The 20507-nt window shown below is 31.6% G+C and overlaps 1 protein-coding gene across 1 annotated transcript in view; it reads right to left on the bottom strand.

Annotated features, from left to right (window-relative positions):
• The window catches only part of LOC145260466 (cysteine-rich with EGF-like domain protein 2), a 75996-nt gene that overhangs the window by 18035 nt on the left and 37454 nt on the right, over window positions 1-20507 (bottom strand). The window contains exons 5-11 of the mRNA XM_080118544.1: window positions 17212-17300; window positions 14119-14245; window positions 13639-13740; window positions 11074-11154; window positions 5899-5994; window positions 5463-5600; window positions 1984-2052 (exon numbers count right to left, since the gene is read on the bottom strand). Coding sequence (XP_079974670.1) covers window positions 1984-2052; window positions 5463-5600; window positions 5899-5994; window positions 11074-11154; window positions 13639-13740; window positions 14119-14245; window positions 17212-17300 — 702 coding nt within the window. The remainder of the gene's footprint in view (window positions 1-1983; window positions 2053-5462; window positions 5601-5898; window positions 5995-11073; window positions 11155-13638; window positions 13741-14118; window positions 14246-17211; window positions 17301-20507) is intronic.

Genomic DNA, 20507 nt, shown 5'->3' on the forward strand with positions numbered 1-20507 from the left:
GTTCTTGCTGAGCCGTCACATTAGATAATCCATTTCTACCTTATTTCCATCATTAATTATTACTGCTGTTGTCCCGTGACAACCATACATCCATTAAATTAACCCTTATTCTCAAGTGGGCTTTGGACCTTGATAAGTCGCAACTCTCTTGTAAAAAAAAAAAAAAAAAAAAAAAAAAAAAAACTTACCTCCCCCGTTTTACATAACTCTTCAAAACTGCACTCTAGTCAATCATGTAAAATACAATAAAATGAGTTTTTATTTTTAAATAAACTTCTTATTTTTAGACATTTTTTTCTTCTAATGCAGAAGTATATCAAAGAGATTTGATTTGGAATCATGTCTTTCAAGCATCAATAATCACTCAAAAAATTGCCTTCAAAAACATCATTAAGAGTTAAAGGAAAGTATTTTAAATTTGAAAATAAAAATAAAATGAAAAACCTCAGACAAAAAAAAAAATGAAATGAAAAAAAAATGTCAAAGTGATATTGAAGAGTTCCACTTTAGAAATACAAGTTGCATTGCTTAAGCACGAACATAAAATTTTGCTATTTCTTATTTAAAATATTTTTGTTTAACTCTTTATCCACACAAAGGCAATTTTTAAATGGTGGTCGGCAAAAAAAAAAAAAAAAAAATTTACCAACATTTAAAACAATAACCCACAAGTCGACAAATCGTATGAGCGACATTAAAACAACTGTCACATTCCTGCTGTCAGTTTAAATTTTTTGTTACCGTATTTCCGCCATCATATAAGCTTGGAAACGGACATTTAGTAAAGTCAGCCACGCAAGTTTAGTTCAAGTCTCAAACTGCCACAGTCTTGTTCAAACATGCGTTTTATGATGTAAAACATAGAAAGTCGTTTCTATTTTTTGGGTGGGGAAGAAGTAGTAGGTCTTATGTGGCAGGAAATATGATAAGTTCACTTCTGCTCTTGTTATTGAACAAAATGGCTTTTCATTGGTTCTTTTGTAGAATAGTGGCTCTTAAGCAATACTATTTAGCTTTGGTTTAAGAGCACAGAGGAACCATAATACTAGACTTTTCTCTATTGACTTTAATTCTCGTTAGAAATTACTATCTATCAACTAAATTTAAAACTTTAAAAAATCATGAAAGACAAAATGTTTTTTGGAGGGGGGGGGACTCGTTATTGCAATATTTGTCATTTTTTTTTCATGCCTTATTTACTTGCTTCTTTCTCCACAATGTCAAATTTAGATGTAAGATTGGTTTCTTAATGCGAGGAAAAGGAAACTCTTATAAAAGAAGAGGGGGCACTAAATTGCGACAAAAACTTAAATTGCCTCAGTCTAGAAGGATTTCTCCTTGAGTGATTTACGACAGTACAGATGAAGTATAGAATTATTATGGATCCAGACAACAGCAATCTTTATATGTTGTCCTATAAAAAAAAAAAAAAAAAAAAGTTTGAAATAACCCATAACATAAGTTGACAAAATTTAATGAAGAGCGACATTAAAATACTGGTCACATCCCTGTTGTCAATTTTCATTACCCCCCCCCCCCCCCATCACATAAGCTTTCACCGTTTTCATTAAACCCCCCCCCCCCCATCACATAAGCTCAACAGGAGACGTTTTATTCCAAACTTTGATTTGGCAGATAAAAACGTAATTTCTGGTTAGAAAGTGGAGTCAAAGTCAAGTATTAGGGTTCATTTGTGCTCTTAAACAAAAATAAGGAGTATTTCTTGAAGTCACTACTCTAGAAAAGGAGCCTCTTAATATTTTTTTTTTAAAACATTAATAGTCTGTCAACTGTTCACATGTCAGTCACGTTTTTTAACAACACAAGCTTGCAGGATTTGTTAGAGGACCTCATTTGCCATGCCAAACCAATAAACATAGGCTGCTAGCCAAATCAAGATCACTAGAACTGCTGGTGGATAATCCTGCATCAACCTGCCCATGATTCCAACACCCGAGAGGATAAGAGAATAAATCAGCAGACCCGGTTTATTAATCGCGGTGGAAGGTTTAGATTTTTTCTTGCTCTTCTTTTTCTTCTGGCCAGGAATTTCTGAAAAGACAGTAAAAGAAAACGGTGCAGACTAATGTCAATTTCCCCGGAAAATTGTGACAACACAGAAAAAGAAACGGAGAGTTCATCAGTTTATAATTTTATATACTAATTCAGTAACAAACATAAGCTTTTTTTTGAGGGGGGGGAGGGGATTATTTGGATTACTTGTTCTCATCTTGAATGTTATTCTCAGTGTTTCAGTTGATGTACCTATTTACTATGCCTCCCCACGGGACAGAGTTAGACACCAGGGTCGTTTTTTAACGTGGAGAAAAGGTACAAAAATAAAAATTGTCTCAGTCGTGAATGATTTCTCCTCCACCGAAAGAGAACAAGAAATAGAAGTGCAGCATCTGAAGAACAGATGGTATTTATTTGCTCCCCCACTGAGCAAATTAGGCACAAGGCCGTTTTTAATGTGAGGTAAAAACCAGCTCCCCTAAAAGTAGTCAAAAAGGGGGCACTCTGGTTACCAAAAATAATAATTGTCCCAGTATAGAGGGTTTCCCCTCCATTGACTGGTACAAACCATCTTAAGTGCAGCAGCTGAAGAACAGATACTACACTTTGATCTTGATGTAACCCGACATTCAGTTTTATATGTCAAGCGCGCAGTGTAACAGACAAAGTACTAAGTAAAATTCAGTAGTAAGTGACATTCTTTTGGAGGTTGAAGGTTCAATCCTCAGTGCGGGTGATACTAGCAAGACAATCGCAAATTATTTAAGACCTCTCAATCACGGCTGATGGAACCTGAGCATGCTGCCCCCCCCCTGAATTAAATAAAGGGTTCTGTTTGAAACTGCAGATTCCCGAGTTTGACAGAAAGATTCCTCAAGATACACCTGAAGAATGTCACATTGGCCAAAGTGATGTAAGAATAATACTAGAGATGAGAATGGCAGTCCAAATAATACAGATCAATCCTCATCTCAAAAAATTTCAGAAACATGGCTTAAAAAAGTTAAGAAATTTTATTCATTTACTTTATTTAAAACTTAATTATATATAAAAGTAGTTTCACCTAACTGGTGTTGTCCGTCCTTTATTTTTCAAACTATATATATATATATATATATATATATATATATATATATTTATTATTTCTTAAAAATATAATCGTATTCTTAAAGGAAGTAACTCTTTGAAAACTACAAAATTACGTCCCCCTTAACCCCCCACCTTTTTTTTCAAAATGGTGGCCCTTTGAAAATTAACACCGAGTCATATAAAGTATTTTCTGGAAGAATTAAGTCCAATTATATTTAATTTCTTGATGTGCTAAAAATTTGATAAAGCAGAATTAAGTACTGATTTTGTATGAAGAACTCGATAACAAAAAGCAAAAACAGAAAAAATAAAAATGATAAAGAGATGGACTTTACTTTATGTAATAGATAATAAAAATAATACTTCTCCCCCTTACTCCCATATATAACATGTGCGATTTACTTTATTGTATGAAGGTGGAAGATAGCTTAGTATTAATATACATAGCAATTTAAAAGCATAATAATCGCTTAGTTTTTCATATCAACTAGCGAAGGGTACCCGGCGTTGCCCGAGTGTTTGTAGCGGTGCGTGATGTTAAATAAAAAAGAAACCATGTAGGATCGAAGCCGAACCCCTGAGGCGCAGTTTGAAAATAAAATCGGCCAGCCAGAAGTGAAAGATGTTTGAAAGTCGTCGAGCGTTACGACGACGACGATGTAAGCATTGTTATAAGCAAAGTAAGAAAAGAAAACAACGTTTTAATTAAGGGGGGGGGGTAAAACACAAAAAAAAAATAACATGAAAAATTGCTTAAATAATACAGGGTTCAATATTTAAATTTAAAAAATCGAAAAAACATCTCACACCACGATTCGAACCCAAAACGTTTAGATAATGAACCAAGGCCTTAACTATCTGCACTAAAGCGGCGTATATAAAGTTTGTTCAGTTTATCAACTATTTAAAGTAAATCAGGTCATGACGTCATCTGACGCATGCGTTGTTGACCCTCCCCCCTGTCGAATCTGTCTAGACATCTCTCTCTCACTTCGTCTGCCTTACTCTAAAGACTGGAAAATGGCGTCTGGCTGTTTTTATTTTTTAAAAAAAAACTTCGATCGTTAATATTTTTTGTAAGCGTATATTTTTTTTTTTTTTTTTTTTTTTTACTTCACTTTTTTTTTTTTACTTTATTTTTCGTTTAACTATCGTATCTACCTATTTTGAATGTGGTAATAACTTTAGTAACGTTGCCATAGCGTAGAAGTTCATAGTTTAGCTTTAATTAATTTTTTTTTTTTACCGATAACAACATTCTTAAATTGTAAATTCCGACCGCCATTAGAGGTTGCTGACGTCAAGATCACGTGACATGACTCAGCGGGTTTTAAATACAAGTTGACCCAAAATAAACGGCCGCATGTATACTTTATGTATAAGAGTTGACGGCCGTATTTTTTGGGGCAGTTATAAATCGATTTAAAAATATGTAATGTTTAACATTAAAAGGTCACTTTTTTGGCCCCACCCCCTGCAGAAAATCGATCAGTTGACGCACTTCTGATGGTCACTTTGGGCCAATTTTTCGATATTTGTCGTCCGGAAGGTGGGGCTTTCATATGAGACCAAGTTTGTGAATTTTTGTTGTGTCTGTCGAAAGTTTTTAGCAGACACACAAACATACATACATTTTCGCTTTTATATATATATAGATTATTATTAAAGTTCTAGAAAAATATCGCAACTGCACAGCAAGTAAAAATGGTTGTACAAATTATTGTAACGAAATTCAAAGTGAAACCAAATGGTATCTACAGAATTGTCATGTCACAGTAATCAACATATCCAAAAATCATGAAAAACGATAAGGTAGAAAATTAATTATTAATGAAAATAGTTAACGAAGACAATTAGCAAAAGTTGAGTTTTAACTGTGACACAAGGGAGGTAAATCTTTTCTGAAAACTTGAAATCTGACCAATTTAGCAAAAATTTATTTTCATTAATTGTTTTCGAAAACCATTTTCATTAATAATTTTTTTACCTTATCGTTTTTTGTAATTTTTGGATATTTTCATTACTGTGGCATAATTCAGTCAATGTCATTGGTTTCATCTGAAATTCAATATTTCAAATTTCGCTACAATAATAAAAAAGAACTATAAAAAATATTAAGTTGGCAAAATAATACCATGCAATTGACACGAGTCATGCTAATTGTTTGATATACAAGTGTTTTGTTTGTTTTGTTTTTTTTCAATTTTACATATATACATATATAAGAATATTAAAAAAAAAAATATTCTCATATTGAAAGGGTTAAAGGGATAAATTAGCATATTTAATTCAGTTAGAGTTGAAGCAGAGCAAAGAGGAAGCAGAGGCGGCTGCAATGATGTTTGAAAGTATCTTACCTTTCGGTTTCTTTACACATGCGTCGAGCTCTTTTTCATAGCCTTCATCGCACACGCATTTATAACCACCTTCTTTATTGACGCAAGACATGTGATCATCATCACATTCATTTTTATTTTCAGCACATTCATCGATATCTGAAAATTATAAGAAAAGAGAAAAAAGAAATTACTTTTGTCTTATGGCATTTTGGAGGCTGAAACTAAAACAATTTATTGGATTTGATTAAAAATGTTATCCATGAATCATAGAGGAGAAGTGGGGTAGATAGAGAGGGTCCAGACGGTTCCAAACAGTATCTGAGCATAATTTTACACGATAGACCAATGATAGGATTTTATGAAATTGCATAATCAACAATCGCATCGTTTATGCTAATAGACACACAAACAAAACAATGAGATTTTTTCAACGCTGGGCTATAAAGAAACTTACCAATACACTTGCCATCCATAGGACGGAAACCTTCTGCACAGCGAATGCAATCTTCGGATCCTCTTCCAGTGCAGCCTTCACACGCTAAATCACACCCTGGGAAAAAAAAAAAAAAAAAAAAAAAAAAATGTTCATGTTAATAAAAGACAAATTGATTCTTTGAGATTCAGGTTATCCGTTTTACCAACCCTCGCCTTTTTTGTTTTTAATTATTTAATGTTAAAGCAATATTCAATTGAAAATTTGTTGGAGGCATTTTTATTTTTATGTTTATTTATGAATTGGACACATGAAAAATATCTCAGAGCAATTAAAATTTATTTCAACAACTCGCTACAAACTAAATCTACCTTCCTGAATGTGTGACGTAATCCTCACTGAGCAGACATTTAATATAATCAAATCCTTCTTAGCTAAAAAGAAGGATCCGGGTTATCTTCGATGGCCGTACATTCAAACATCACATTAACACAGAGGTGTCTGAGGAGCTGACACTTGGACTATTATTATTTCTGATCTTCATGAAAGACCTCCCTAGTGCAATAACGTGCAAGATGGGCATTAAGTCCAAGAATGTTCAATTTCTTGACGTGTTAAAAATCCAATGAAGCAGAATCAAATATTGATTTTGTGGGAAGAAAACTATTGATGACAAAAAAAAAAAAACACTAATGACATCTAGCTACATTTAATATGAAGGCCAATCAAACACACATATCTAAGGCAACAAAAGAATCCTTAGAAAATGACCTGCAGTAAGATCTGCAAATAAAAAACAAAAAATAAAAAAGGGGGGGTCACATTTAATGTTACCAAGACAATTTCTTTCCTTTAACAATTATAACCAATTATTGCTGATCAAACCCTTTCTGAGGGTTCAAGCTTCAAAACTTTTTGGCCTAACTGACTGTACCAACATGCAGAAATTTAAATGTAATGCAAACAAACATCTTGTTTAGGATGCCATCTATAAATCCAACACTTATTTCAATAGCACCTTATGTCTGTGGCAACATGCCTTATTTGTAGTAACTACGGAGAAAAAAAAAAAAATGTTTTCTTTCAAATCACGTTCTATAACCCCCTCCTCCTCCCCTCTTTTCATTCTTTACAAGCATCTACCTGCTCAAGGATAATTATGTATTAAAAAATAAAAATCTTCATGCGTTTAAGTTTAGTTTACATAAAAATGAACAAAACATTTTTTTTCTAAATGTTGACACCATAAAAATGTGGAGGAGTTCATTAGTAGTTTCAGTTGTATCACAGATACAGAGCGTAACATATGTAGGTACATAGCACATAGGTAGGTTAACCGTCACCATAATACATGGATTGTACCATTTTGTCATTTCTTAAATAAATTTATTTTGAATAGAAGAAACAGGTCAGATCATTGAAAACATTTTATAAAAGTTATTTACCAAAATAATCCAAGATGGCAAAACTAAAGTATATTATAAATATTGAAGAATTAATATTTATAAAGTAATCTCAACCAGATGTAAAAGCTCGATAAAACCAAATAGGAAATAGAGCTTATAATAAGAGCAAGTAGTTAATAAAACATGTTAAAAAGCACTTTGAAAAAGAGTCAAAAACATTTAATTTTAAAAAGGAAGCACAAAATAAGTGGACAGTCCTTAATTCGTGGAGTTTCGAAGAAATACTTTCCTTATCAGAGAGTTGGATTTAGCAAAATGCAGGATCGGATTTTGCTTGCAAAAGTATTTAATGAAACTCCAAGGAAGTCATAGATCCTACTTGGTAAAAAATAGTGAAGCAGAGGGAATAGGGTGAAGAAAAAGGTGATTTCACATGAATGGATAATCTGGTGAAGGGTAAAATCTGATCCCGCATTTTGCTAAATCCTACCCTTTGATGATAAGGAAAGTATTTCTTCAAAACTCCACGGATTAAGGACTATCCACTTATTTTATGCTTCTTTTTTAAAATTAAATATGTTTTTAACTCTTTTTTCAAAGTGTTTTTAATATGTTTTATTAACTACTTGTTCTTATTATAAGCTCTATTTCCTGTTTAGTTTTTATCGAGCTTTTACATCTGGTTGAGATTACTTTATAAATATTAACTCTTCAATATTTATAATATACTTTAGTTTTGCCATCTTGGATTATTTTGGTAACTTAACTGTAATTCTTATTTATATATATATATATTAATGAATTTAATTGGATTTTTTTTCTGAAACTTTCAATGATATTCATCTTTTTCAGAAAAGATATTTTCCTCTTCATTCTGCACATATTTTTATTTTGTTTTCATTACTTTATCATCTCTTAATAGCATCAAAAAAAAAAAAATAAATAAAAAGGTTTTGTGGATACAAGAAAAAATACATCCGTTCTTGTTGACGAGTGTTAAGTTTGAATCCGATGCGTTTTCCTGTGGCCATCACTTCTTTTAAACGGAAGAGATAAGTCACATCGCTGAAGACAAAACAGATTTAGACTTTGCTTAAAACTCGTCAACAAGAACGGACATATATTTCGTCAAATCCACGAGAGGGCCAGCAGAATGAAGAGAAATAAGAAAAAGTAAACGAGTTCAGTCATTTAATAAATTTTTAAAAAATAACATTTGGTGTTCGGACACAACAAAATCTGCAAAAATAAAATATCATATTTAAGCGTACTTTATGACTGGGCTTTACCGGGTGTTCATGCTAGCTTAGATAAATACTTTTGCAGTTTTAACAAAAAAGCTACAATAATATCAGCATCTCCATTTACACTGAACATCTACAGAATGCCAACATCAATATATTACATATGAAGGAGTCCCCTGTGGAATATCCACTAGTATAAATTATTTTATCTAAAAACTATACATAACAATGTCTGTTGGGTGTACCTGGTTTCATTAATTTAGTCATGTTGGATTTTTAGTAAAATCCAGCTGGTCAAATCAGATCAATTTGTCAACAGTATTCTAAGAATAAAATGGGACAAACAAAAATCACTGACTTAGGTGACATTCATTTTTTTTTTTTTTTTTTTTTTTTAACGGATATTCTGTGTTTGTAAAAAGCCGTCCGAGAGATTTTTTGGTTATTTTTTTGATTTAAAAAGAAGTCTGCCATCATTCCACAGAATATAAACATTTTTTTCTAACCTTAACCTACCTTAGCAAACAGTAAAAAAAGTAAATTTATTTTGTTGTGTTATGGACTTTGTTTTAAAGGAACCATTAGATCAAAACCTTGGGTGTGTTGATGCAAACCATATAATGCATAACTCTTTATAAAAAAGAATAGAGCATTGTTGGCTGCTGAAAAAGATGTTTAATTTGGATTTTATCTATGATGGTAAGCTTGTAATAATCATAAAATAGATTGAACACCTATCTGTCGTTAAAACAGTCAAGTTTCACTCCCAGCTAAAATTACTTGTTACCAAATAAAGAGATCAGCTAGTAGATATTTTAATTAAAGCTGGAATGATAGTGCATTGAGAACAACAGGTAATGTGATAGCCAAAGGGGTCAGCAGAGATTAACATGTTGAATCTGGAGGTGCAGGTTCACTCAGTGTTGGAACATGCGTTCCAGGAGGTTGATCTTGGATTAAAAGGTTGATGAGCCAGCCATGCTAAGAAATGACTTAAAGATTTTCGATAAACAAGAGCGGGCAAGGAACTTTAGAATTTGCAGTCCAGCATTTTTCTGTTGGACAAAATAGAGGAAACATCAGCTTCCAAAATAAGAAAATAAAAAATGGGTTCTTCTATAAATTCAAAACAAATTCAGTGTTTTTCTTTTGGTTCTTGAGCTGACTTGATACCAAAGACTAAAAAAAAAAATGGAGTGTCCTCAGTTGTTGGACCTTCTGATGTGGAAGAGGATATAACGTTTGCTTTTTCTAGCCATTTAGGAGAACTGTGATACAGAAGATGCAGCAAAATTGTTGGTGTAAGATATAAATGCACATATGTATTTTACACAGATAATAGATTTGACAAAAATAAATTTTTTTCTTATGTTAATAAGCTTCCTTATTTCTTCAAACATGTTTGAATCCATTACAATGTGTGTGTATAATACATACACGCACTGGTTGGTTGCATCTCAATGACCAAAGTAAAGAATCAGTCTATAATCAATTGTTTATTTCTTTGTCTTGCATGTGTTTTGCAATCCATAACAAAAAATATTGTCATGTTATTTTTAGGTTTTGAAATCCTTTGCGATGAGGCTTCATAATTTGTGCATTTTTTTTTTTTTTGCAAACTATTATCCAACTTAGTGAGACAACAACAACTATGGAAGGCAGTAATTACTGGAGATACAGTTACAAGACTCAGCATTCTTATCTCATTGTGGTCAATCACCTGAAGAAGACCAGAGGATGAGTTGGTTGAAATGTGGTAAAACAACAACTATGAAGAGAATAACAGTAAAAAAAAAAAAAAAAAAATTAAATAAAAATATGATTAAGCAAAAATATTCTCATTTATTTGGCTTCAGAGACAATCAAATATTAAAATAAATAAATAAATAATATTCCAAAAGAAAACCAAGAAAGCTGGTTAAGCACGGCAAATAAAAAAAATGAAAATCCCATATTTAAATATGACAGACTCTCCTTCCCCAAAAATCTAACACCACATTGGAAGATTCTGAAGCAGCCACCTTCGTTAGTGAATCTATTCATGAGAAAAATTTTATTTTGCTAAAGGAAGAAAAACTCACTAATCATAAGATAATGATCTAGCAGTGTGTGTGTGTATTACAGACTAATGTCTATATGAGTTAGTATCTTTTATTGTGTCAGTAAAGAAGACACTCAGTGGTGTTTGTTTTTGGCAAGCATATTTGCATTTCTGACATGCAAAACAATGCTAGTATCAGTCAGTAATCAGACTAGTAAGTTGCATATTTTATTTTGATTGATCGTTTTACTTGAAACTTGCTTTATATAATTTAGGATCAAACAGCTTTTGTGACCTTTTTTTTTTTTTAACTGTAACTTTACTTGTGTTAGAAGAAATCCTGACTCCAACTGGTTAAAATATTTTAATAAATATTTAAATCTTGAGAACTTTGAACAAATAAAAATTGAAAAAAGTAAAAATAAAAGATCTTTACCGAATAAAGCCCCTCCCCTCCAATCAAATTAGAAAAAAAAAAAAAAAAAAAAAAAAAAAAAAAACTTACTATGACATTCATACCATCCAATTGTATTTTTACACCGGAAATTTCCCTTGCAAGGATTACCAAATTTACATTCATCAATATCTGGAAAAAAGAAAGTAAAAAAAATTTTTTTTTTAAATAAGTATTTTCGATGAGTGATGTACTTATGCAATATGTTTACTTGTTTTACACATAACATAACAGTCATATCTTGTGGGATGTAGAACTTGATACAAACATCAATAACAGACTCATTAGTTTAGTCCTTTAAACCTGTAACACAAATTTTTTTATTCATTGTTCCAAAATATAATTGTTTTTTTGTTTTATTATTTATCACTATTGATAGCACCATAAAAAGGGGGGGGGGCTGTCAAGAATTCCCCTCATTAAAAACAAAAATAAAAAATCTATGATGTATGTACCTATATTGAAAAGAAAATATTGTATTCCAAAAATCATGTAAATTAAGTAGTTTTATTTTTAGATAAGAAAAATCTAATTTTATGGTTAACCAAGGAGCAACTGTATCATGAGACCATTTTGAAAAATTTAAAAAAATTTTTTAATTAAAACTTGCAAAATTTTTGTTATGCCTATGAATTCCCATTAGTCAGATAATTATTAATTCTGGATAAATACAATAAAAAAAGGCAGCAAAGATTAAAAATGACAAGCTAGATAATCTGCTATCAGTATTGGAAAAAAAAAAGAAGAGCATTCTGGTTAATTTTGTAATCAAATTATTTAAAACAGCATTTAACAATTTTGCCCCATTTTACACAATTCATTTTTGCTTTAATAAAAGCAAAAATGAATTGTGTAAAATGGGGCAAAATTTAATCTTTAATAAAATAAATTTTGATAATAAAAAAACATTCAGTGTGCAATTACTACAGCTAAGTTGATGTGAGGCACGTTATATAATGGGAGCTCTGCATAGACAGACTCGTACATTAGAGATAGATTTGAGTAACAGGGCCCATTGTTTTAGTTAGTAGTTTCCAAGTTCAAAAATCTGTCACTGAATACAGCAGAGCGGAGCGACAGGAAAAAAGTCATGGGTTACAGCAGCGGTGAACAAGTATGAACACCTGCACTGAGAATGAGAGTTGGTGAGGAGATTCACGCTTAGAGAGCAAGATTTGAAAAGAGAAACTGTTCTTTGGTAGCGCCAAAGCAGATCAGTCTGCATCGTGCAAGCGGCGATGACAGATGCAGTTGTTTCCTGGGAGTGAGGAAACTTACAGTCATTGAAATGTAGCATCCAAGAATCCAAAACAGCCACCCCTTTAAGATGAGAAACTAGCAAGGAATTGGTGATGTGTCTTTGACCAGGAATGCAGAAATCAACTCACTTTAATCCAAAGAAGCACAAGAGACTTGCGCCCACTTCTTATTGTGTTATGAAAACACGTGTTTACAGAGGGTAAAGAACAACGGTACAGATGCAAGCAACTCGAGGACACATAGTTACAAGAGAAAAAGGTATGTGCATGAGATCTTATTGTAACAAACATTTGTTGTAAAATCCAGAATGTGCCGTGATTTGAACAGAAGAAATTAAACTAACAAGATATAATCCCCTTATGAACAAGTAAAAGTCTTAAAACTATAAACCTTTAACAACTAAAAAGTATTGATTAACGATTATATTATGTATGAAACCCCTTAATAAATTACACATCACTAGTCGACTCATGATACTATTTAAGAAAAAAAAAGTTTTTACTCGAAATGCAATTTTTTTTCAATTGTGACTAATACTATAGAACCACCGTTTTTTATAGCTTAAACTGTATTGCAGTAGAATGTCGACACTTAGCACACTCAGTTCTACTTATACAGTCAACTCCCCAATTCCCAGCTAAAGAGAGCAAAAGGCAGAATATCTGTTCATGTTTCCTTTCTTCCTGGATTCTCTCTGTAATTTAAAAAAATTATTTTTAACATAATCCTTTTTGTTTCAACCTTGATATTATCAAGATGATCACAATCACCTACCAAATGTAATGTCTACTCACAGTCACAGACCTAACATACATCTCATCAACACAGAGATAATCATAATTCTTATTATTCTGTTTTTCCAATCATCTTTGTGTAATCTTGTTAAGTAAAAAACACATTTCTGTGATTTCATATTTCCCATAAATTGTAAATTTAGAAAATAACTTTTTTTGGTGTCTCTACATTAAAAGTCACAAGTGAAAATTGCATTTCAAGTGAAAATACTTTGATGTACTTTACATATCATGCATAAATAAATATCCCCATGAAAAATTAGAAAACGATAGAATAGAAAATTAATTACAAGTAAAAACCTTAGTGTAAATCAGTTTTCTATTATGTAATATTGAAGATTAATCTAAAAAAAAAAAAAAAAAAAAAAAAAAAGGGAGGTAATGCAGTACTTCCATTTTATCAATGACGAATCAAACATTTAAAATAAAACCGATTTTTATTTTTAATAAAAATTTTCTAGATCATCTTCTACCAGTCTTATTTTGAAGAGAAAGATAAGGATAAAAATAGAAAAAGGATAAAAGAAAGAAAAAAAAAAAAAATAGAAAAAGAAAAAGTCACCTTCGCATCCATATTCATCAGAATACTTCCATCCAGCCCCGCACTCATCACACGTGAATGGAGTACCATCTTTGCAGGACGTTTTACAAGCTTTATGGCAAGCTGAAAAAAAAAAAAAAAAAAAATTATACATAGATTTGATTGTTTTATGACCTATCAACCCTTTACAGGTCATTTAATGTTAGTTAGATTCTTAAAAACCTAAATACACATTCTTAAAACGTTTTTAACCATAACAAATTTAAGACAAAAAAAAAAGATGTAATTTTTTTTGCATAGAAACATCAGGTATGGAAAGCACATATCGATTTGTTTTTTTCTTTTTTAAACTTTGCAGTTTGAGAGGTTTTTCTTTCACTTCATTGGTTCAGACTTTATTTCAAATGCATATATTATTGCAGACGCTACAAATGATGATTCCCTCCTCCCCATCATTTTCGATGAGGGCATATACTATATAAGCCATAAAGAACAACTTACGGTGACAAATCGTATGGGTTTTATTTTGAAAATAGGGATAATATCCAGTATCACAGTCATCACAAAGTTCACTAACATAACCATCTGTACAATTACAGGCACCACTACCACCTCGGGTGCCAGCACCCTGCAAAACAAATAAATAAAATGGCATAAAAATATGTTTACACCTTATCTGAAAGGTAATAAAAAAAAAAAAAAAAATTTTTTTTGAATTAAAAAAAAAAAAAAAAAAAAAAAAAAAATGAAATTTTTTTTCTATAGAAATTGCTCCAAACAACATATGAAGCCACTTGATATAAAGAACTGACAAGAACAAACAATGATTATAGCAAAGGCAGGAGACACCTATTGGCATTAGTTTTGAAAAGACAGAGGCTACAGATAGGAGGAAAACGGTTATCAGGAAGAGAGTTACACAAGCTTACAGTTCTTGGAAACAAGCCACTGGAATAGGAAGCTGTATTACAATGAGGTAACAAGACAGACTACTAGACCAACAAGTTAAATGAGGTGGAACAAAAAAAAAGCAGAGAATAGATTAGATAATTCTGAACACATGTCATAATAGCATTTACAGAAAAGACCGAAATGAGCGCCATTAGGTTTGTGAGAGAGAAATTGCAGAGAAGAAAAAAGTATGGAGCCAATCAAATTACGGATATGTTTCTACACCTTATCAAGAACTGTCAAATAGGACAGATTCATTAGCTCAACTATGACAACAGTACTTCATACAAGGATAGAGAGTACTGATTGTCGTAATATACAAAATACATCACAAATGTTAAGCAGTCTTTTTCATCTATCATACGGGCAGATTGCTGAAACACACTTTCATTTTGTGATACAAGCACCACAATTGAAATTTGTCAGGTTTGTTTCTACAACCATCTTGTAAACTAACAGCCATCTTGAATTCTTTGATGGATAATGATCTTTTCTTAAAATGTATGTTTTGAACATCATTTGTGCCGATTTTGGTGCTTGTATCACTAAGTGAAAATTTTTTATGGAATATTGAGATAACCTGTCCCACTACTAGTTCTGCCATTTGAAGTGATGTGAGTGTCCCAAACACTACAGGAGGCAACACCAGGCAATGTCTCCTGCCCGTTATCCATACAGTTCAGTATAAAGGGTTGACATCAGCCAGATTGCATGCAGTTATATCCAGGGTTTTACAGAAAGGAGTGTGTTCCCTTTTGTTGCTGCCAATGAATGAAGGGCTCATTTTTTATCCAGCAGCGAGGAGACAAGTAAATAGACTTGAAAATAATGTTGGAAATATGAATTTTTCAAAATAAAATTTTTAAAATGAGATTTTTTAAAAGATTTTTAAAATAAGATTGTTAAAATAAAATTTTTAGAATTTTCAAAATAAAATTTTTAAAATAAGATGCCGATGAGCAAGGAAAGGAACACCTTTTATTATTTCTGGAACAGGGGTCGCTCCCAAACTAGTGGAGCAGACAAAAACCTGGTTATACCACTTCTTACACACTGAAACCACATCTTTGTTCTACAATGTTTTCTAGCGACTGGGATAATCAAACATGGAGTAGACGCAAAAGGTGGCTTGTTACACATAGCCATACCACCGTAAAGCTCACAAATACAAAGCTTCTAACGTAGCATAATTAATGAGATCTTTTCTTACAACGTGCAGCTGCACATCAACCTCATCATCGCACGATCAGTATATTAACATGGGTGTTCTGTCATATCGCACATTATGCATAACTAGTTTTCATAACAGCAGAACATGGCAAACAGATGCATAACTAGATTTAGTTTAGCTAATCAAGTTTTATTTGAAAAAAAAAAAAAAAAAAAATTACATTTGAAATATATAGTGGTCAGAATAACCAACTGAATTCTATTTATTTGCACAAGTTTTAAACAAGTGATGTGTATTAAGTATTGTAAAAATTGCTATTATATAATTTTTGTGCAGACACTAAGCAAACATTTTATTAAAATATTTCTAAATTATCTTTGTCCATGGAATTTTTATCAGTCCTGCTAGTATGTATATATAAGTAATAAACAAGTTATGAAAATATATTTATGGCAATTAAGTTACAGAGGCTTTTGTGATTCATCTCCATAGGGAATGTGTAGCTTAATTGCCATATTTTCATAACTTAATACTTAGCTTATTGAGCACTGTTGAAGTATCTCCTTATAACATTTGATGTGGATACTTGAAATAATATACAGCTAGTGCTTCATAATAAATACAGGGTAACTCAAAATGAATGTCGATTTTGGAATATAAATTAGCATAAAAAAAACAGATGGTTAACTTTGGAAGAGCCCATCTACACACATACGCAAATATATAAAACATGTATCATAATTAAAAAAAAAAAAAAAAAAAAAAAAAAAAAAAAAAAAAAAATCGATGAAGTGCTCGATCGTAGGTTCTACAATAGCTATTATAAATTATTTCATCTAAAGACTATACATAACAATGTCTGATGGGTGTACCCAGTTTCAATAATTTAGTCATGTTGGATTTTTGGTAAAATCTAGCTGGTCAAATCAGATCAATTTGTCAACAATATTTTGTTGTCAAAGATTCTAAGAATAAAATGAATGGGATTTGGGGGACATTCATTTTTTTTGTGTTTAAGGGATATTCTGTGTTTGTAAAGAGCAGTCCGATGAATTTTTTAGTTATTTTTTTATTTTTTTTATTTTTTTTTAAAGTCTGCCATCATTCCACAGAATATAAACTTTTTTTTTTAACCCTAACCTACCTGAAAAACAATGTACCTCAGCAAACAGTAAAAGAAAAAAAATCCTCTCTTAAACACTTAATAATGACATTTTACAAACAAGTTATCTTATGAAAGAATATAAAAAAAAAAAATTCTAAGCCAGTGATTTGTGCTTGCCCTATCAAAAAAAAAAAAAAAAAAATTTTTTTTTTTTTTTTTTTTTTTAATAATCTTCAAAAACAAAAGGGTGCTGAGGAATTTATTTTGACCAACTGGATTTAACCCCAAACCCAGCATGATCAGATTGAGGAAACCCAAATATACCCAATAGACAATAAAGAGAAATGTCAAGCTGCCAATTACTTACAATGCATTTACCATTTTTCTTACAAGGCCTCTCTTTGCCATTTGGGCACAATGAGCAGGTTGGTCCAAATGTGTTATCGGGACAGCAGACTGAAAGAAAACAAAAAATCATTCAGAAAAGCTTTAGAAAATTATCATTTTTTTTTTTTTTGATATGAAAATAAATAAATCACCATAAACAATTTATCATATTTCCATTATCTAAAGATCCTTATTGATAGTTTGCATGTAAGTTTTCTTGGGTTGACCCCCTTCACGCTTGACCTTCAACCTCAAAGTTTCTGCATTTTCTCATCCAATAATCGCCTCCCCTTTCAACATGGCGAAACCGACATGAGAAGATTGACTGCCAATTCATCAAATTTTGGTATAAAATGTTTAACATTTGATTTGACATTTTGGTGCTAGTTAAGATACAGTCTACAAATCGATTTTTTTAAATATATCGTTTTAAGCAAAAACAATATTACATACTTAATTGTTATGTCGAAAATAGTAATATATCCAAAAATTACAAAAACTCATCGAGCAGAACTACAGCTATTGTATTTTTAGTGAAAGAAAGTCTGTCGCTATGGATGGTTGGTTTATTGGTGTTTTACGGCATATCAACCACTGTGGGTCATTTAATGCCAAACCATTGATTGATTTTAGACAGTTTTTTTTTTTTTTTTAAATTTTGGTTTATACAAATTTTTAATTATTATATTGTTTTGTGTTTTTAAACTTTTGGTTGCTTTCAGAGTTTTATCAGCATTATTTATAATAATTTGAAAAGTTGTATTTTTTTTAAATATTTGATAATCTGGTGTGGTGTTATCTTATGAAACAGTTCTTTGATTTCATTTGCTATATAATATTTGTCTCTAGTAGATTTGTATTTCCGGCATTCTGTTAATATATGTTTTGTCATTTGTTGGTTACAGAATGTGCATTTCGGTTTTTCTGTTGCTTCAATTAAGTGTGAATGTGTTAGTTTGGTGTGTCCAATTCTAATTCTGTTTAGAACGATGTTTTCTTTTCGTCCTCTCATTACTATTTTATTTTGTTTTTTGATTGTAGGTTGGTGTTCATGCAATTTATTTTGGGTGCATGTATCCCATTCTGCTTGCCACTTAATTTTGTTGTATTCTATTATTTTTTTTTTGAAATCTGTGTATGGTATTTTGATGTTTCTTATATTTTGATATATAGCTTCTTTGGCTAGTTTATCAACTTTTTCATTGCCTGGTATACCAACATGGCTTGGTATCCAGGCTAGGATAATCTTTTTCCCTTTTTCGCTAATTTCATTGTATTCATTCATTATGTCGATTATGTAAGGGTGTTCGAGTTCTTCTCCTTTTAGAGCTAAGATGCATGACAAAGAGTCAATGTATATAATAAACTTTTTCCCATTATTGTTTTTTATAAGTTCAAGTGCCATTTTGATTGCCTGTAGTTCCGCTGTATATATTGATGCATCAATGCGAAGTCTTGTTTGGAGATGGATCTGTCCATCGGTACATGCTGCACTTGTTCCTTTTGTTGTTTTGGATCCATCTGTGTATATTTCTTTGTATTCTAAATATTTTTCTCTAAGCTCACCAAAGTGGCTTCTATTTATTAAGTTGTTTGTATTATTTTTCTTGTATTTAGTGAGGGTTAGATCAGTTTTTGGATTTTTTAAGGTCCATGGTGGTCTGTTACTTACTGTGTGTGCGATTATGATATTAGGTTCTTTATTAATTTGAGTTATTGTGTTTTTGATACGATGTCCAAAGGAGGGTATGTTTTTTGGTTTGCTGGTATAGAAGTTTGTATATTGCAGGTTGAAAGTTTTTTCATATGTTGGATTGTTTGGATTACTTTGTAGTTTTATTGCATATTGTAGTGTTAATTTCTGCCATCTTAAATGTAGAGGAGGTTCTTTGGCTTCTATGTATAGGCTTTCCATGGGTGATGTTCGGTATGCTCCCAGACTAAGTCTTAATCCTTGGTTTTGTATAGTTTTTAATTTTTGGAGATAAGATTTACAGGTAGAGCTGTATATGATGCATCCATAATCTAATTTTGATCGAATATGTGCATGATATATTTTTAGCATTGTGTCTTGATCTGCTCCCCAGTTTGTTTTAGATATTATTTTTAAGATTTTTAATGCTTTTAGGCATCTTTGCTTTAGATCATTGATATGTGCATTAAAGTTTAGTTTCTTGTCTAGTATGACACCTAAAAATTTTGTGTGTTGTACTACTGGGATTGGATTTCCCTGTATTTGGAGTTGTGGGTCTGGATGATATTTTTTCTTTCTACAGAAATGGACACAAACAGTTTTATCTTTGGCTAGCTTGAATCCATTTTTGTCAGTCCATTTTTCTATTTTGTTCAAACTATGTTGTATTTTTTTTTCTATTGTAGACATATTTTGAGCAGAATAGGCAATTGAAAAGTCATCTACAAATAGTGACTTTTCAAATCCTGTGTCGACCGCTTGTACTATTTCATTCATTTTTATTAGGAATAATGTGATGGATAATACACTTCCCTGTGGTACTCCTGTTTCTTGTTCATATTGGTCTGATAGTGTATTTCCTTGTCGCACTTTATAATATCTGTGAGATAAGAAGTTATGTATGAACTTTGCCATATTTCCTCTTATCCCCATATTATGGATATCTTTTGAAATTCCATATCTCCATGCTGTGTCGTATGCCTTTTGGATGTCAAAAAAGACAGCCACCACATGGTGTCCACGCACAAAACCGTCTCGAATAAAGGATTCCAGTCGTACTATTTGATCATTCGTACTTTGTTTTTGTCGATATCCACTCTGGTATTTCGATAGAAGGTTATTTTTTTCCAGGTACCACATTAAGCGGTAGTTGATCATTCTTTCTATAGTTTTGGAAAGACAGCTGGTAAGGGCTATAGGCCTGTAACTAGTAGGGTTAGCTGGGTTTTTATTCGGTTTGACAATTGGTATAATGGTGGATTCAAACCAGGATTCTGGTATGTCTCCAGTTTCCCATATTTTATTATATATGTTAAGTAGTATTTTGAGAGATGTTTTTGGTAATTTCTTTAGGAATTGGTAATGTATGTCATCTGGGCCTGGAGTCGTATTTCTGCTTTTGTTTATTGCTCTTTTCAATTCTTTTATGCTGAATGGTATGTTATATATTTCGTTGTTACTAGTTGTAAAATTAAGTTTTTCTTTTTCTGACGTTTCTTTGTAAATTTGAAATGATGCTGAATACTGTTTATTTGATGAATTTTTGTAGAATTCTTCAGCTAATAAATTAGTTATTTCTTTTT

Source organism: Euprymna scolopes, chromosome 36, assembly GCF_053919585.1.
Source record: "Euprymna scolopes isolate OS-2025 chromosome 36, ASM5391958v1, whole genome shotgun sequence".
NCBI classification, from domain to species: domain Eukaryota; kingdom Metazoa; phylum Mollusca; class Cephalopoda; order Sepiida; family Sepiolidae; genus Euprymna; species Euprymna scolopes.